This window comes from Babylonia areolata, chromosome 1, assembly GCF_041734735.1.
Source record: "Babylonia areolata isolate BAREFJ2019XMU chromosome 1, ASM4173473v1, whole genome shotgun sequence".
Lineage (NCBI taxonomy): Eukaryota > Metazoa > Mollusca > Gastropoda > Neogastropoda > Buccinidae > Babylonia > Babylonia areolata.
In genome coordinates this window covers 67,059,345-67,076,286 of record NC_134876.1, presented here as the reverse complement: position 1 = coordinate 67,076,286, position 16,942 = coordinate 67,059,345, and the positions used below count along the sequence as shown (strand labels likewise).

The following is a 16,942-nucleotide window of genomic DNA, read 5'->3' as shown; positions in this document are numbered from 1 at the left end:
TTTTTCGATACACCAATAAAACTTCTCCGCAATTACAAATATTTTTTGGTGAACAGCGATCGGTATGTCGATGTATTTTATTCACTGCGGTTTTTAATGGGGGGTTTGTTTCTTGTTGTTATTTACGAATTTCAGTCTATCATCAGTTTGCATATTGTATACTTAGCTGTGAAAATTTATTCTACCAATACATAAAAACTTCGATAATATTTCAGGGAATTTCAAAATGGCTATGACAAATGCCTTTACCTGTCATTATTCTATTATGAAGCTTTGGATGTTCTAACAAGTTCATTAGCACACCGGCGATTCCTATTATAACTTTATTATGCAACCCCTTAGATCTGCAGCAAGGTCGTTACAAAGCTGTTAGTGCTCGTAATGAATTCATTTACCACCTCTGCGTGTAATAACTTCATCAGCAGACTACGGACTCTTGGTAGATTCAGAATACCTGTCATGCTGTCATTAGCAAAAACCCTGTGTGTGTCTTTACCGAGTTGCCCCCCAAACTGATCTCTTCCCCACCTGTCACTAGGTCCAGGCGCTGTTGGAGGGGAAGGAGGAGAGGGAGGGGACAGTGCGGGGGCTGAGGGAGGTGGCCGAGAGGCTGACGGCCGATGACCGGGTGGCTGACCGGTACGCCGTGAAGGAGGTGCTGGCCGACCTGGAGGGCAAGTGGAACGACCTCACAGAGGTGCTCGTCAAGGAGGTGTCCTTTGAGGTCAGTGTGTTTGTGTGTGCGTGCGCGTGCGTGTGTGTGTGTATGCACGCGCGCGCGCGTGATTTCAGTCAATTGAGTGTGCTGTTTGTATTCATGCTGTTTATTTCCTCGCGCCTGGCATGAAGTGTATTGATGTGAGTGAATGGTATAAAGGGGTGTGGTTGTGGAACAGCAACCAGTAGCAAGAGAGCGAGTGACGAGGGCGAGAAATACATTCGCAAAGAAACTGGCGCGAGGCGGGAAATAGGTTTTATCCATACCTTGCAGAAAGTTGCTTCGAAGGCCACTCGCTTTGACTAGCGAGAACCTCGCCACCCTCGCCGCGAGAGCCCCCGCCTAACTAGTAGCGTGATAGAAACGTGCTTCAGGATGATGGTGTTACCGATTTTTTTATGACTTACCATCAGTCCTGGTTGGTTGTTTCTTGGTGGTGTTTTACTTAATGCACATTCCTGAGAAGGTATCTGTTGTGCAAGATTGAAGCCGTGGCAGAAGGCCACATGCATCAAGATCATGCTGCCGTCAGATCTGCCCAACATAGACAATAGAAAAGGCAGCACTTTATCAGAGACCTGCAGAAACGTGTGATTCACCATGTACAGACAGGGAGCGAAGGACTAGAGTGTACTGAGTGTACCATCCTTATAAACAAGGTATTGCTTGAGCTATGTGAAAACACCACTATGATTGTCAGTCTTGACATGCTGTCTGAAGTGGTGACGATGGCAGGCGGTGACACATGGACAGATTCCTCAGCTAGAACGACAGTATCTTGAAAAGAACAACAGTGCTGAAAAAAAATGACGAACAGGATCACGGTAATGAGGAATAGGATAAGATGTTTCACGTATGTTGACTAACGTTTCTTGACAACAACAATGACGATGATGATGGTGATGGAATGAACTTGATTTATACAGGACGCATAACAATTTCCACATTCAAAATTGTGTATTCACAGCACCACCTATTTATGGTGATGTTGATTATGGTGATGACGATGATGATGATGATGATGACAATGCTGTGCAGACGGTTAGTGATGTGGAGGGGATACTCAAGTACCTGGACAAGGCAGAGAACGACATCAACACAGCAGACCCCATCAGTGTTGACCCCGAGACGTTGAGGGTACAGCTGAGGGACCACAATGTGAGTATACCTACACAGTGATCACAGCTTGTCGGGAAAAAGTAGGTCAGATTGTCCACGTTAACAATTAAGTACCACACCCTCGACAAGCTAACACATTGTATTCTTTTGCTAACTTTGTATCTGGGAAGACAGAAATCAAAAGAGGGAAATAATTACACACACACACACACACACACACACACACACACACACACAATATATATATATATATATGTGTGTGTGTGTGTGTGTGTGTGTGTGTATTTAGACGCCTGTCATCCCTCCTCTCTCTTAGTCCGCTTGTGTTTCTCTGCACATATACATGTGTGTGTATGTGTGATTATATATATATATATATATATATATATATATATATATATATATATATATATATATATATATATATATATATATATCCACAGACGTCCAGAGATGTACCCAGACTTGTGTTGCAGGCGTTCCACGAGGACCTTTGTCAACGGAGGGGGGCGCTGAAGGAGGTGATCAGCAAAGGGCGAGCACTGCTTCACCAGACGGCCAACACCAAGACAGACGAGATCGAGAGCCGTTGGGATAGCATTGAGAGCCAGGCCGACCTGCTGTGTCAGCACAGCGCTGACCGGCAAAGGGTGAGTGGTGCTGCATACTTCTTGTTGGCAGTGCCAGTGGGGGGTGATGCACTGACAGTGCTGCGGTGGGTAAGCTGTTCAAGGACTGGTGGTTGGTGGTGGTAGTGAGTTGTGGGTTCGAACCGTGTTAGAGTGGAGTGGCGACTGTGGTATGGTGACTATATATTGTGGTAGTGTGACTGTGGTATGGTGACTATATACTGTGGTAGTGTGACTGTGGTATGGTGACTATGTTTTGTGGTGTAGTGACTGTAGCATGGTGACTATTATTTAATATTGTGGTATGATGACTGTAGTATAACTATGTATTGTGGTGTGGTGACTGTGGTATAGTAACTATGTATTATGATGTGACTGTATATTGTGGAGTGGTGACTGACGGTGTATGGTGTGGCCCTGTACAGCAACTAGAGTCAGCGCTGCCGCTGGCCACCCAGCTGAACGAGAACCTGGCCGAGGTGGAGACGTGGCTGGAGGAGATGGAGGCTGAGCTCAAGGCGCAGGGACAGCCCGGGGACAACCTGGATGAGGTCAAGAAACAGCATGACAACCTCAAGGTGTGTGTGTATGTGTATGTGCTTGCGTTTGCATGTGTGCATATGTGTGTGTCAATGTCTGAGTGTGTTTGCGTGTGTGCCTACGTGTGTGTCATGTTCGTAGTTCGCTTTGGCAAACAGTGTAACAATTACAGATAAATGAATTCGAATTGGCAAGTGTTTTTCCCTACAACTCCCCTCTGATTTTTTCACTTGTAAGAACGTTTTTTCATTCCTAGCTCATATTATTATCAGTTTAGCATGTTCACTGTCCTCATTATACTTCAGTTATTTCCTGTTTGTTTTGGTCACAATGATCCTTTTCCTGTATCATACCACCACAGGGTATTTTTAATATTGATCAATCAAACTGAGCTTTCGCTTTACTGAACCATAAACTGCGTGTTGAAACAAGGAGAAAAGTTTGTGGAGGAGTGACAAACTTGTAATATCATTAGAAATGATAATGTTGGACAGTTCAATCAATTCGTCATGGCCACATTGTCCCTGTTGTAAGGTAGGCTTCCAAGGCTAGGGTAGGCTTTCAAGCCCTGATCAGCGAGTTGGTTGTATGCGACAGTCAGTATAATGTTCCTTGAGGCTTTTGTTTGGTTTTCTTGTTGTTTTCTTGTTGTTGTTTTTTTGTGTGTTTTTGTTGTTTGTTGGGGTTTTTTGTTTTGTTTTGTTTTGGGGGAGGCTGGTTAGAACATCAGGTGTCGTGTAACGTATATGAATCAGTCCACACACAAAAACATCATCTTGAAACTGGAACTGACTTGTCTGTGTTGTCACTGCCGCAGTCAACCCAGCAGATCATCGACGACCACAAGCTGTTCATTGACGACCTGAACTCCACGGGCATGGACCTAATGGACCTGTGCGGGGTGTCGGAGGCCACGGACCTGCACAACAAGCTGATGGCCGCCAACACCCGCTACGAGGCGCTGCGCTCACAGGCGCGTGCCAAGGGCAGAGAACTGGGCGAGAAGAAACGAGAGTTCACACAGGAGGTATGACTTTGTGACGGATGATCATTCATGTTGACTGATCGAGTGTGTGTGTGTGTGTGTGTGTGTGTGTGTGTGTGTGTGTGCAAGAATGAGTACTTGATTAGTTTTTGTTTACTTTGTATCATATCCAAATATCCAAATGTGGTCAGTTGGAACTTCCATGTACTTGATATATGATTTCACAAAAAAACCGTTAAATCTCGACAAACTGGTCAGTTGTTTTCAACTTTGTTTCAGAAATTTTAAAGATCATAATACGAATGGACATTTTGATACTAACAGTCGAAAGTTACAGCCGTTTTGTCTTGTCTTAATTGTACCGGTTGTTGATGACAGAGAGTACACTGTGAATTTCAGCTGAAGAGTCTGTGTGGTGGGTAAGATTGTTAAGCATTGGTGCTCATTGTCTGCATAGTGGTTGTAGTGAATGTCAGCCAGGCGTGTGTTGTTGCGTTTATGGAATGGTGAGTGTAATTGTGGTGGGGAATTTGATGCATGGAATTTGCTCTTGGGGCTTGTGCTGCGTTAAAAAATGTTTATGGCTTTGTATTTTTATTGAATGATAAAACGTTTTTGTGGGGGACTGTAGACAAAAAGTTTTTTTTCCCTTTTTTGTCAGCATAGGTGCCAACAGGTTCTCTTTTAGAGATAGTAAAGTAAAGCGTTGGTGATCAGCAAAGGTACCAAAAGGTTCTCTTTTGGAGACAGTAAAGTAAAGCGTTGGTGACTGTGTGGTGGTGCAGGTGGTGGACTCTCTGGACCACCTGCTGGAGGATCTGGACGGCCTGAACCGTGTGGTGACCAGTGCTGACCCCGTGCCTGCCGCTCCCGCCAAGCTGAAGAACGAGATTGATGAGAACAGGGTCAGTGCATCAATGTGTCTTCACCGTATCTTTCACCTTAGAATGATAGTGATGGTGATCATAGTAAGCTTACGTTTATAGCGTCTTATCGAGTGAATTTCGCTCTAAGCTCTTTACAGTTGTGATGATGATATTAAGTTTACACAGAGCACCTTATCAAATGAATTCTGCTCAAGGCGCTTTACAATAATGAATATAATATAGCGCCTTATCAAGTGAATTTCGCTCTAAGCGCTTTACAGTTGTGATGACGATATTAAGTTTACATATATAGGGCCTTATTAAATGAATTTTACTGTAAGCGCTTTACAATATAATAATTTAAAGAAATTCCAGTGTGTTACTTTATTCATCAAACCATGCAAGTCCATCTACTTGAGATACATTGCAAACCGTGACAATATGTTGCACCAAAAGTATAGGAGTACAAGACATACAGCAAACTATATTTTATATGTATACATATGCACACCTTATTTAAATGTATTTACTTTTTTGTTTAATTTTGTTTCATTTCATTTTGTGTTAGTGTTTTACACAAACATAGCGTTGGTTCTGAAGGCCTGACCACCGTGCTGGGTTTATGCGAAAGTCAGGCATCTGATCCTTTTTGATACACAGCAGATGTGGTGTAGCGTCTGTATAGATCAGTCCTTTCCGCAATGCTTTGACATCTCCTTGAAACTGAAATTGAAACTGAGTGCTTCATCACGCTGGTGGATGGTGTAACGGGAGTAATATGTCACCTCATTGATCAGACTGAAGGACTCAGTCATGTTGGGACCAGCGCAGTCAGAGGTAACTGAATGTGTGTATTGACGCCTGCAGTCAGTAGTGTATACTAACTGACTGCACTGTCTGTAGGCTGTGCTGGAAGACCTAGAGCGTATGAAGCCAGCCTTCGCCAAGGTGGAGGGCATCGTCAGGAACCTCAAGGCACATGGCATTGAAGACCCCGGAGAAGGTAGAAATGTGTTCTGTTTAGTAATTGGTACACACTGATGATAAACTAAACCTTTTGTCTGACCTGCCAAAGTGCATTTGGCACGGATTCTTATTGACCCTTGTATAATGAAGCGGATTACACCACACCATACACCATACGTGATTGAATGACTATGATTTTCATGCATTGTTTGTGCAGCATACACCACACGTGTTTGAATGACTGTGTTTCTTATTCATTGTTTGTGTAGCATACACCTCACGTGTTTGAATGACTATGATCCTCGTGCCTTGTTTGTGTAGCATACATCACACATGCATGATTGAATGACTATGATTCTCGTTTGAATGACTGCTATTCTCGTCATTGTTTGTGTAGCAAACACCACACATGATTGAATGACTACGATTCTCGTTTGAATGACTGCTATTCTCGTCATTGTTTGTGTAGCAAACACAACACACGATTGAATGACTGTGATTCTCAATTGAATAACTATGATTATCGAGCATCGCTTGTGCAGCATACACCACACGTGGAAAATTTCTGTTACCGCGGTAACAAAGTGTTGTGTGTGTGGCCTGTGCTGTAGTGGAGGACGTGAAGGGCAAGGCGGCAGAGATCGCGGAGCTGGCGTCGTCCATCGGGCGGAAGGCCGGCCAGCGGGACAAGCTGCTGAAGCAGACCCTGAGGGACGCCGAACAGTTCACCGACCTGTCCACCGACATCCAGTCCAGCCTCAGGGACCTCAAGGACAGCCTCTACTCCCAGCAGCTACCCGGGGTGGACACCGAGGCCATCCGAGAGCAGCAGAGTGAACTGGCTGTACGTGGTTGTTGTGTTGGTGGGGATGGGGGTGGACTTGTGCAGTTTTAAGTCTCAGTTGTAGACAGTTTGTTTCCTGAACTTGTTATTTTTCTTGCCAAGATAGAAAGGGATTCAGGTGTCATCAGCTGTTCAGGTGATCAGTCAGTAGTAGCTTTCGGTCGCTTTGCATTATGTTTTATGAAATTTGGTGTCACTTCTTGTAAGAAATACAACGTGACTGTTTTGTTTCGCTGTTGTTGTTTTTTACAAAAAGGATAATTTTTCTGTGTTGCATGATTTTGTTGCAAACTTATGTATGTTTGATTATTGACACAACAAACCACCCTCGTTTTGAATTTTTAAAAGAGATACAACATGTGAGGAGTAAGAGAATACAAGTTACTATAATTGACAAAAAATGACATATAACTATTAAAAGATTGTGGTCAGATTGTGCTAAGGAAAGTTAGTAACAACAATTATTAACCACAGTCTCAGTCATCGGGGTAAACACTTAAGCTTAATAGGTTCATGAACCATCTACAGCTGTATTTGATCAGACTTTTGGGTTAGACAGAAAGCCAGAACCTCCTAGTGAGGAGAAGGATGAATTTTTTGGGTAATGTCCCACCACGCATACCGATGACTGCAGACACTCCCCCCCCCCCCCCCCTCCGACCTGTGAGTTGTTACCCCCGGTATTTTCCACGCCCCAGGGTATCAAGACGGAGCTGGAGAAGGCCAAGGAGCTGACGGCGGAGTGCCGGACGCACGCGGACAGCGTGATGAAGAACTGCGGGGAGCCGGGCCGCATCGAGCTGCAGAAGCAGCTGGAGGACCTGACCCACCTGGCTGATGACGTCAACGACATGGTCCGGGAGCGGGGCGACGAGCTGCGCAAGGTGTTCCGACACGCCGACCAGTTCAGTCACCTGCTGGAGGTCAGTCAGTCTACCTACTACCGGGGTTCTGTCTGTCAGGTCTCATTTAGAGGAGAGGGGTTGGTGATTAATACCTCTAGAAGGTAATGAGTCCAGGAACGTGAAACAAGTACACAGCAAACAAGTACAATTCCTTCAGTAGATAGTTTTCCTTCACTTTGACACGAAAGGTTTTAACTTACGTGTATATTGTGGGTGGTCTCTCACCACTTTCTTCAGTACAGTTGATAGGAAAGTCTAGGGTTGGACAGGCGAGAGTGATCTAAATTCATGGCTGCGTTTTATTTAACATGTACTGCTCCTCTTCCTCCTACAAAATACGCAAACCAACACAGCTCCAAGTCGCTCAGTACTTCCATTCAGCTAGCATACAGAGGGATAGACCAAACATTTTCCTCAAACCCTGTTTATTTGCAGGTTTTTTGTTGTTTTTTACATACAGACAAACGGTGAAAGAATTTAGAAACATGTAGACACATAGCGTTTTTATTCCAGGTTGAGATTGTCCCGAAAATGCGCCTGCAGCAACTGGACAAAACCAAACCAAATCTATAATTGCCTCAGTGTGTTTGGGATGGGGTTACAAAGAACATCCTGTCATTCGTTGGGGAAGCAATGAGCCCGTTACAAGTTTCCCCTCAGTGACACGGGACATAAGCTGGTTTACGGTACCAGTTGGTTACTGTGCTAATGAGTTGGTTACAGTTCCAAGCGGTTACTGCTCCAGCTGGTTACTGTGTCAAATTTGAGCATGGTCAGTGGAGGATAGTGCGCTTGCACCATAGTCCCTGTCTGTCAGACAATCAGACAAATAGACAGGCAGACATACAGATAAAGCAGATTTCACCACCAGCCTCACTCTTGTTTGTTGCGTGCAGCCCTCGGGTGTGTGTGTGTGTGTGTGTGTGGAGAGAGTTTTGTGGACACACCATGGTGATGTTTTCAGGGCATGAGCTACACCTGGCCACAGGACCTAGAGGCTGTAAGTCCTTCACTCTGCTGTGGGCTTTGCACTGTGTGCATCTTCACCACACACACACACACACACACACACGTGTGGTACAACACAACACGTCTTTTGTCGTTCTGTCTTTGTCATCTAATTTCACGTTTCCTGACTACAGACACTGCCAACATGTGTGTCACAATACAACTGATGATCTGTTTTATTTGATTGTTTTGTTTTGTTTTCTATCTGACAGTGCACTTTCATTCTCTTGTGTTGCATTGCAACATGCACCTTGATTATATTAAACATTGCTGCGGTGTCCTGAGGTGCAATACTGTGTTGTTGTTTTTCAAGCACAATGCTTTTCCTTCAGCATAAAATTACATTCCATGGAGCTTGTGTTCATCTAACATCACAAGTCTTGAAAAGACGGGTAATGAAAGTATTACTACTTCTACGTTCTCTCTCTCTGAGTGTGTGTGTATGAGTGTGTGTGTGTGTTTGTGCGTGCATGTGCGCGCACGAGCATGCGCGTGTAGTGACTTGTTTTGTGTCATGAAGAGTGTTGGATTATTCCATACTCACGTAGCTGCCAAAGTGTCAGGCACGGACAGCAGCAATGCTGTTTATTAACAACTTGCAGATCATAGCTCGCAGAAAGGTGTGCATCTTATTTGTACGCAATAAAAGATCTGATTGCCCTGACTGAAAGTAGAGCCGATGGCTGAATTTAACAAGGAAAGATAGACACTCGTTTCCGCGTCATTAAACGGACGATTGTCGCTCGTAGCTGTTTCGTTTGTTCTACTTAACGAACTTGCAAACGCATTTCACATGCAGTTCTGGGTATGGTCCTTGCAGTCAGTTCTGCAAAGATTTGATTGGTCTGTCATTTCTTTTTTCCATCAGTTTGGGTTCTATTTCTTTCTTCATTTTATTCAGGTCGACCATTTGAAGAACTACTCGTGGAAACAGGAACTTGTGGAAAATGGAATAAAAAAGATGGTGACTGATGAAAAAGAACTTAATACAGTGACAGAGGTTGGGGGGGGGGGGGGGTAGTTTGTTTTTCTTTCCTAATGATGCAAGGTGCGGGCCATGCAGAAAAAGGGCAGGGGATGTCACAGACTGGCGATCGCTGTGTAAACCATTTCCACTCGAGGGGGAGACTTGGAAAATGGAGAACAGCATCATCATAATTGTGTGTGTGTGTGTGTGTGTGTGTGTGCTGCAGGCCATCAACACGTGGCTCCCCCTGGCGGAGCACAAGCTGGCGGGCATGAGGGCACCTGCCACTGACCCCAACACACTGCGGGACCAGATGGACGAAATCAAGGTAGGTGCTCATAATCTGTTGGGGGACCCCTCTTCCACTTCTTTTCCTACGGCGGTCGTAGGCAGCCATTATCCGTTTCTTTTTTTAGGATGTGCATGCCTAGTGTGTTCTTGTTTCCTTTACCCAAACGCTGATAAGGATTACTGGATATTTTATGGATTACTGGATCCTTTAACATGCGCATTTGACCTTCTGCTTGCGCATACACAGTAATGGGGTACTGGCACTGGCAAGTCTGCAAAGTTGACCTGCGAGATCGGAAACAAACTCTCCACCTTTAGCCCACCAGAAGCTGTGACCGGCATTTGAACCCAGGACTCTTAGATTGAAAATCCAAAGCTTTCATCGCCTCCCACCTCTCCATGGAGGCCAATAGATAATTAACAATTGTGAGTTGTGCGCACACAATTTTATATTGTTCTATACAACGCTTGACGATCTGATGTTTACCAACTTTTCAGTGATAGTCCTTTGCTCTCAAAGGTACAACTTTAAATGTTTGTTGTTGGGCAAATCATACACATCGTCATTATCAGAATAACAACTTGTAAGACAGGGATGAAGGCGGGCTTTGATGCTTCAATAATATTATCATCGATGTTGATTACCGTTGTGAAACTTGTGAAATTAGTACGTGTGAAATACCGCATCGTCCTTCCCACCCAGAAGCTGGACAGGTGTGCAAGTAGAGGTGTACATGATTGTCGTGGTGTGTTCCAGCTGTTGAAGAGCCAGATGTGTAAGAAGAGGTGTACATGAGTGTGTCACGGCGTGTTCCAGCTGTTCAAGAGTGTGTAAGAGGGGGTGTATAAGAGTGTTACGGTGTTTCAACTGTTCAAGAGTGTGTAAGAGGGGGTGTATAAGAGTGTCACGGTGTTTCAACTTTTCAAGAGCCAGGTGTGTAGTACAGGTGTACATGAGTGTCACGGTGTGTTCCAGCTGTTAAAGAGCCAGGTGCGTAAGTAGAGGTGTACATGAGTGTCACGGTGTGTTCCAGCTGTTAAAGAGCCAGGTGTGTAAGTACAGGTGTACATGAGTGTCACGGTGTGTTCCAGCTGTTCAAGAGCCAGGTGTGTAAGTACAGGTGTACATGAGTGTCACGGTGTGTTCCAGCTGTTCAAGAGCCAGGTGTGTAAGTACAGGTGTACATGAGTGTCACGGTGTGTTCCAGCTGTTCAAGAGTCAGGTGTACCCACGGATCGTGGAGATGCAGCAGCTGAACCAGCAGGTGGACGCCCTCAAAGACCAGTCCCCGGTGGCGGCAGAGACCCTGTACCGCCCCGTGTTGGCCGCCAATGACAAGTGGAATGACGTCCTCCGTGGCATCGCTGACAGGGAGGTCAGCTCCGTCACACACACACACACGCGCGCGCGCGCGCGCGCACCTACGTGCACGCACGCATACATGCACGAACACACACACACACACACACACACACACAAGCACGCACAAACACACACGCCTTGTTACATTGCTATAATACTACCAGTAGGTAACCAATATTGCGTTTTGATTCCAAACAACGCTGATATCGCCAGCAAGTGGCCGGTGCCTGAAGGAAAAAGATGAACAAGTCACAAAGGACAATCTAGAGTGGACATTTGAACTGAGGTGGTGACTGTTTCTCTGTGTTGCACTTTCACATTCATCAGACATGTAACTACGTTTGCAAACAAAACTAACATTGAAAAATAACATCAGAAAGCGGTCTGAAGCCTTTCACTGCTGTTTCATTGTCCAGAGGTCCACACGCACAGTGCTGGATGAGGAGCGCAATGAACGACAATAGCTGCAGAAATGATCACTGTATTCATGCACATGTTTTGTTTGTTTTTTAACCCCATTTTCCAGGAACTGTGCTTTCAGTTTGAATTCAACAGTGACGAGAGTCTGGGGCGACACAAAGTCCAGCAATTCAATCCAAGGGTCTCTTTGTTCTGTGCAGACCAAGCTGAACGACATGCAGGTGAAGGTTGGGGAGGTGGATCGCTCCATGACTGACGTCATCGCCACTTTGGATCAGCTGGACGCTGACGTCAAGAACCAGGGTGACGTCAGCGGGGACCCCAAACATCTGGAGACCATCCTTCGGAAACTTCAGGTAACCATAGGTCGTCACTCTGTGGCGTGCAGTGTTGTTTTGAGGCTGTCAGCTCATTTAACACAGCGCCTGAGCATTGCTCTGTCGTCAAATTCGTTTCATTAAAATTATGTACACGTCCCTACAAATTCATGAACCACAAGAAAAGTGAACAAACTTCTCCAGTATTTCCAGTCGTGTCCACATTTGTCATTTTGAAGAAAAAAAGGTCATTTTCAGTATATTTCTTTGTTATCAATATGACATAGAAGCCTATTCAGGCAGTAAACTCCCTATACTAGGGTTGAATAAAGCAAAAAAAAAACAACAACCAAAAGCTCGCTTTCGTTTTTTCCATGCCTTTGTTGTTGCTGGTATTGGTGAACAGAAGATATTGGCGATAGCGATGATGATACAAAGTCAGCTTTCTCGCTGTGTGGAGCGACTAGGAAGCATGCGACTGTTATGATGGTGATGGTGATGATGATGATGATGTATGCAGCTGATACAGCCAGATGTCTACAACCAGGAGAAGATATCTTGGAAGCTAAACAAAGCAATGGAAAAGATTATTATGATGTTGATGATTATGATAATGATAATGCTCTGTGCTGCTGATGGAGGAGATGATGATGATGACGATGACACTGTGTTGCAGTTGATGCAGTCGGACCTGCACAACCAGGAGAAGACGGCCCGCAAGCTGAACAAGGCTGTGGAGGAGGTCGTGAAGAAGTCAGGGGCGGAGGCGGACTCCCCGCTGCTGGCCAAGCGACAGCTGATGGCGGAGAAGCTGCGCGCCACTAAGGCCCTGGCCAAGGACGCCGAGAACCAGATACTGGAGAAGATGAGGGAGGTCAGAATAAGCAACATCTGTAGACACTGAGAACATATGTAGACACTAAGATCCTTATGTAGGCACTTGGAATATTAAAAGACACCGAGAACATACTGACACTTAGAACATCTATTGACACTTAGAACATGTGTAGACACCGAGAATGTGTGTAGACAGAATATATGTAGACACTTAGAACATGAGTAGATACTGATAACATCTGTAGACACCCAGAACATTTGTTGACTCTGAGAACATGTGTAGACACTTAGAACGTGTGGAGACTCTGAGAACATCTGTTGGCACTGGGTACAACTGTTGGCACTGGGAACATCAGTTGACACTGGGGGCAAGGTCCAATGAAAAGCAGCCCATCCGCACGCCCCTGACATCCCCTTGCTGGTTGATGACAAGTTGCTTGTAACACACGCCGTTAAGATTATTCCATTTCCCACAATTCTTTCTTTCTCTGTCTCCCACTGTTTCTGTCTGCCTGTCTGTCTCTTCCCCTCTCTCTCTCTGTCCTTGTCTGTCTTTCTGTCCCAAGTGTGAGCGCGTGCACATACGAGGACACACGCGAATACATGTGCGTGCGCACGCATGCACTCATGTTCAGGAATAGCTTACAAAGATATATTAATTAAAGTGGACAAAAATACACAAAAAAAACGAGAGAAAAGTTTTAACAGACGGTACGCATACAAGACATTATATGGGAAATGGGTGAGTTTTTAGGACACAACAGGACGACAGATATCTTCAGTCATTAACGAGGTTGAAACACAAGTCATAGCAGGTGATGGTGGTGGTAGTATTTTTACATGCTTCCCTCACCCGCGATGGGGAAAAGAAAGAATGGGGTCAAGCTGACTTGTTTCATGAACATTACTAGCAGTAGTGGATGAAGTATGAAGTATTAGTGTTATTCCATGGTGGTGATGGTGAGTGGTGTGTGTGTGTGTGACAGGTGAGGCGGTACGTGGGCGAAGTAGACCGGCAGCTGCAGGCCATCAACGACCTGCGGCAGGAGCTGAAAAACAACCTGCCCTTTGGAGCCCTGCCCGACACTGCCCAGGCCCAGTACAACGCCTTTGTGGTCAGTGCATCGCGTCACGTCTCTGTCACACCACGCACACACATTCACTTACATCATACATATGCGCGTTCGCCGCACACACACTCACACACATACTCATGCGCACCTCTCTCTATCTCTCTCTCTCTCTCTCTCTCACACACACACACAAAAAACACTAAAAAAACACACACACATAACTCTTCTCTCTCTCTCTCTCTCTCTCTCTCTCTCTCTCTCTCCACACACACACACACACACACACATATATATATATATATATATAGAGAGAGAGAGAGAGAGAGAGAGAGAATGTATTGCATTGTGTGCGAGAGTCCATACGTTTACATTATGTGTGTATACATCACGTGTGTATACACAGAAGCGGTGCCAGGAGCTGGACGGCCGGGAGAAGGCGGTGCAGAGCCTGCTGGCCACGGGGCAGCACCTGGTGGACACGGCCCGCCCCGAACACGTCATGCAGGTGTCCGAGAAGGTGAAGCGTTTGCGCGAGCGGTGGCAGGACACGCGGGAGCGCGCGGTGAAGCGGAAGGCGAAGATGGAGGAGCACATGCAGAACGTGTCGGACTTCCACGACAGCCTGAAGGCCTTCACGGACTGGCTCAACAGCACGGAGGTGTCCATGCGGGCCTTCGTCTACCCCAGCAAGCTGGTGGACCGGACCACCCAGCAGATATCGGAGCACACCGTGAGTGGTGGCACTACTACCCTGCCCTACCCTACCCCCGGTGACCCACCCAGCATGCATTCCGCACAATCACCCTGTGTAGGGTTTAATATTTTTAAAAAAGTTCCATCTAGTTTGGAGAGTCTTCACGCCTTCACACGCATGCACAGAGACCGACACACGCACAAACACGCGCGCGCGTGCATGCGCGCACACACCGAACTCTTCCATCCTATATGAACAACCACTGTGTGTTCACCACATAGACTCTAACCATGCTCTTGTTCGGATTGATAAAGATGTAATTGTATTGTATAGCACTGCAATACACACACACACACACACACACACACACACACACACGTGCTTGTTTTGTGCTGTATTGTATTGTAATATATTGTACTGCACAGCAATGCACTGCATTGTATTGTATTTGATAAGAATACACTGCATTACATTGTATTGCATTGCATTGCATTTTGTTGTATTGCATAGCAGTGCACTGCATTGTATTGCATAGCAGTACACTGTATTGCATCGCATTGCATTGTGTTGTATTGTATTGCATTGTATTGCATTCTGTTTCACTGCATTTTACAGGCGGTGCGGGAGGACCTGCAGGCCCAATCAGAACGCATGGCCACCCTGGACCGCACGGGCACCTACCTGAAGCACTTCGGCAGGAAGCAGGACACCATCTACGTGAAGAACCTGCTGGTGGGCATCAGACTGCGCTGGAAGAAGATCCTCCGCAGGACGGATGAGCGGGGCCGTCTTCTGCAGCAGGCTTTCAAGGAGAACAAGAGGGTGGGTGTGCTCTGATGAACAGAGGGAGAATTTAGCATTCAGTGACTGGTGTCGAACAGGGGACATTGATCATGTACACACACAGACCTGTAGCATTCAATGATAGGCGTTGTTGTGAATGGAGAGGGTACAGTGCTCTCTGTCTGTCTTTGTCTGTCTGTCTGACTCTCTCTCTCTCTCTCTCTCTCTCTCTCTCTCTCTCTCCCTCGATCTCGTGTGTTTGTGTGTGTGTGTGTGTGTGTGTCCCCTCCTTCTCCTTCTCCCGTCTTTTTCTTGTATTTACCATCCCACCACCACTACTGTTCCTAAACACGTTCATTTCAACAGGTCAACACAAAACACGTCTGGAAATTCAGTGATATGTGCCAATATTTACACAAAACTTGCACTGAATTAGATTATATCTCCAAATGTCATTCCAGGATCGTGTTACCAGAATGTCAAATGGCAGAGATGAATATCAGACACATGAAAACAAACCTCTGGGTGACCGGAATCAAACTTACAATGTTGTGTGTGTGTATGTGTGTGTGAGTGTGTGTGTGTGTGTGTTTGCATGTTTGTGTGTTTATGTACATGCGTGAGTGTTGATGTGTATGTGCATGTGTGTGTTTGTTTGCATGTGCGTGTGCATTTGTTGTGTGTGCATGTGTGTGTGATTGTATGCATGTGTGTGTGTGTGTGTGTGTGCATGATTGCATGTGTGTGTGTGCGCGTGTTTATGTGCATGTTTGTGTGTGTATGTGTGTGTGTGCTTGCGTGTGCATGTGTGTGTGTTGTGTGTGTGTGTGTGCGTGGATGTGTGTGTGCGCGCAGTTCCACGATGCCTGGAAGGAGCTGTGTGACTGGCTGGACGAGAGCTCCGCCACCCTCTCCCGCTTCCTCTCCCCCTCCGCCCGCCAACCCAACCTCATGAAGAACGACATCGATGAGCTCAAGGTACCTGCCTACCTACCTTCCTACACTCTGACACACCTTACTTGTGGCCTATAGCCCTGTGACGAGGTGGCGTCTGCCAGTCTTTGTGCACATTGGTTTAAGGTGTTTGCAATATTGGGTAGCTGGAAGTAGTACTGGGTGATAGAAAGGAGTATTTTGTCAAAAGCTTGCAAAAAAAACCCTGTCACAGCTAAGACCGCATCTTTGGTGCTACTTTACTTAGTGTGGTAACGTCTCATGTCATTTCTGATGTTGCAGAAGGTGAAACAGGCAGGGTGGCAAACAGTGCACATTAATAATTTGGTTTTGGCATCTCACACACACACACACACACACACACACACACACACACACACACACATACATACATACATACATACATGCACGCGCGCGCGGAACGCAAATTATAGGTTTCCTAACTATGACCGACGCGATTATTAATTTCATCGAAATTCTAATGCTGAAGTATAATACCTGAATGATATGTAACAGAGGTGTTGACTGTTGTGAATGTTGTGTTGTGTTCAAGGTATGTGCGGTGTGTGGAAATGTGTGCATGGCATGCAGTACATAGCTGTGCGATGTGGCATGGTATATACGTCTTTGTCAGATGGAAACATGTGCGTCCGTCTTTTGTGA

General features: G+C 45.7%; 1 protein-coding gene across 10 annotated transcripts in view; it reads left to right on the top strand.

The window, feature by feature from the left end:
• Window positions 1–16,942, top strand: part of LOC143286033 (microtubule-actin cross-linking factor 1, isoforms 6/7-like) — a 78,847-nt gene that overhangs the window by 30,055 nt on the left and 31,850 nt on the right. For 8 of the 10 annotated variants that reach the window (XM_076593591.1, XM_076593637.1, XM_076593628.1 and 5 more), the window contains exons 14-30: window positions 539–724; window positions 1,757–1,876; window positions 2,314–2,487; window positions 2,892–3,044; window positions 3,824–4,033; window positions 4,777–4,896; window positions 5,761–5,860; window positions 6,435–6,667; window positions 7,366–7,590; window positions 9,774–9,875; window positions 11,047–11,214; window positions 11,822–11,977; window positions 12,615–12,812; window positions 13,762–13,890; window positions 14,252–14,578; window positions 15,158–15,364; window positions 16,181–16,303. In XM_076593591.1, coding sequence (XP_076449706.1) covers window positions 539–724; window positions 1,757–1,876; window positions 2,314–2,487; window positions 2,892–3,044; window positions 3,824–4,033; window positions 4,777–4,896; window positions 5,761–5,860; window positions 6,435–6,667; window positions 7,366–7,590; window positions 9,774–9,875; window positions 11,047–11,214; window positions 11,822–11,977; window positions 12,615–12,812; window positions 13,762–13,890; window positions 14,252–14,578; window positions 15,158–15,364; window positions 16,181–16,303 — 2,931 coding nt within the window. Of the gene's footprint in view, window positions 1–538; window positions 725–1,756; window positions 1,877–2,313; window positions 2,488–2,891; window positions 3,045–3,823; window positions 4,034–4,776; window positions 4,897–5,760; window positions 5,861–6,434; window positions 6,668–7,365; window positions 7,591–9,773; window positions 9,876–10,930; window positions 10,946–10,988; window positions 11,004–11,046; window positions 11,215–11,821; window positions 11,978–12,614; window positions 12,813–13,761; window positions 13,891–14,251; window positions 14,579–15,157; window positions 15,365–16,180; window positions 16,304–16,942 lie in introns of all 10 variants that reach the window. The other 2 variants (XM_076593574.1, XM_076593565.1) reach the window with 2 other exon arrangements.